The sequence below is a fragment of the Perkinsus marinus genome (assembly GCF_000006405.1).
Source record: "Perkinsus marinus ATCC 50983 genomic scaffold scf_1104296937964, whole genome shotgun sequence".
Classification (NCBI taxonomy): Eukaryota; Perkinsozoa; order Perkinsida; family Perkinsidae; genus Perkinsus; species Perkinsus marinus.
The window spans coordinates 1-1,211 of NW_003213627.1; the positions used below are offsets into that span (position 1 = coordinate 1).

The 1,211-nt window shown below is 49.7% G+C and overlaps 1 protein-coding gene across 1 annotated transcript; it reads right to left on the minus strand.

Annotated features, from left to right (window-relative positions):
* Nucleotides 1-158: 158 nt before the first annotated feature.
* Pmar_PMAR023963 (hypothetical protein) lies at nt 159-820 on the minus strand (the record flags this gene model as incomplete). The annotated part of the gene is made up of 3 exons (XM_002782854.1): nt 159-430; nt 474-517; nt 573-820. Coding segments are annotated over 3 exons (564 nt in total), but the record flags the coding sequence as incomplete, so codon positions are not given.
* Nucleotides 821-1,211: the final 391 nt, after the last annotated feature.

Here is a 1,211-nt window from a genome sequence, read left to right on the forward strand (position 1 = left end):
TGCAATCGCGATAGAGGAACATACGGGAGTGTTATCCGAGTGTCTTCATCATTTCAAAACTTCAAACCAAGTCAGGTGTCCTTATATGTGACAACTCAGCCCCACCATTCATAGGAACCATTCGACGGATCATTCGGCTACCGGTGCCCTGAGACATGCTACCGGGTGGTCCAAAGAGAAGTATGCCTCTTGGTGGTCTTGTCAAAGGGGAAGTGAAAAGCTGCGGGAACTTTTGTGGCATTATCAGTACTTCGGTGATTGTTTGTTTTGCGAACTTCAACCCTGCCAGTGGTAGACTCATCATCTGCGGTTGATCGGAAGAGCTCACCAGCAATATCCTCATCTCGAATGATGTTGGCTTCAGAAGGGCTCACTCGCAGTGCCTCGATCGCCTCCACCATCTCAGGTTGCAAATGGTCCAGGGATGACTCTGACACAACCCACATCACCCCTACGGAAGTCTAGTTACCAACCTCTCATGCTGCCCTCATCAGTGTTACCCTCTCCTGATTTCGACCTAATCAACCGTGTAGACTCGAAGAGCTTCCTCCTCTCGATGCGTAGCAATTTACCCCTTATTCAGCTGCCCACCACCACCATGAGCTCTCCCTGTAATCACCCTCGATAGTATACTATCAGTAGCTTCTCCTCCTCTAGCCAATGACTTAGTCATATTCGATTCCTCGTTTTCCACCGTCTCCCACTGCTGGCGTTTTGTACGAAGAGCCTCGCTCCTGGTGAGATGAAGCTCGGTAATGAGGGTTTCACAGATATCATCAATATCGATATCTTCAGTCGAAGGCTCTCTCGTCACCGACACCTGTAGAGAGGCTCTCACTCGAGACTTTACTTTACATAGTCCCCGTGGAGAATCGCAGCAGCACGAGTATCTCACAATTCGCTGCCACAAGAGCTTCTCCTGCTCAGCACGATCGCTCAAGGGGGTATTCTGGTCTATCCATCGACGCTTCATGACCCCTCTCAGATACTCAAGGTCAGCGGTAGACGCACACTGCGGCATACCTCCATACTCCAGCAAAGTGAGAGCCGACTGAGAGCGTATGCATCATGGTTGTAGCGAGTAGTTACTGCTTCCCTTGCCTCAATGCACTTCCTAGTTGCTGATGCATTATCCTCCCTACTCTGTTGACTATATGTATCATGGTCTCGCAAGTAAGTAAGTAGGGATGACAACACGTCAGCGGGATTAG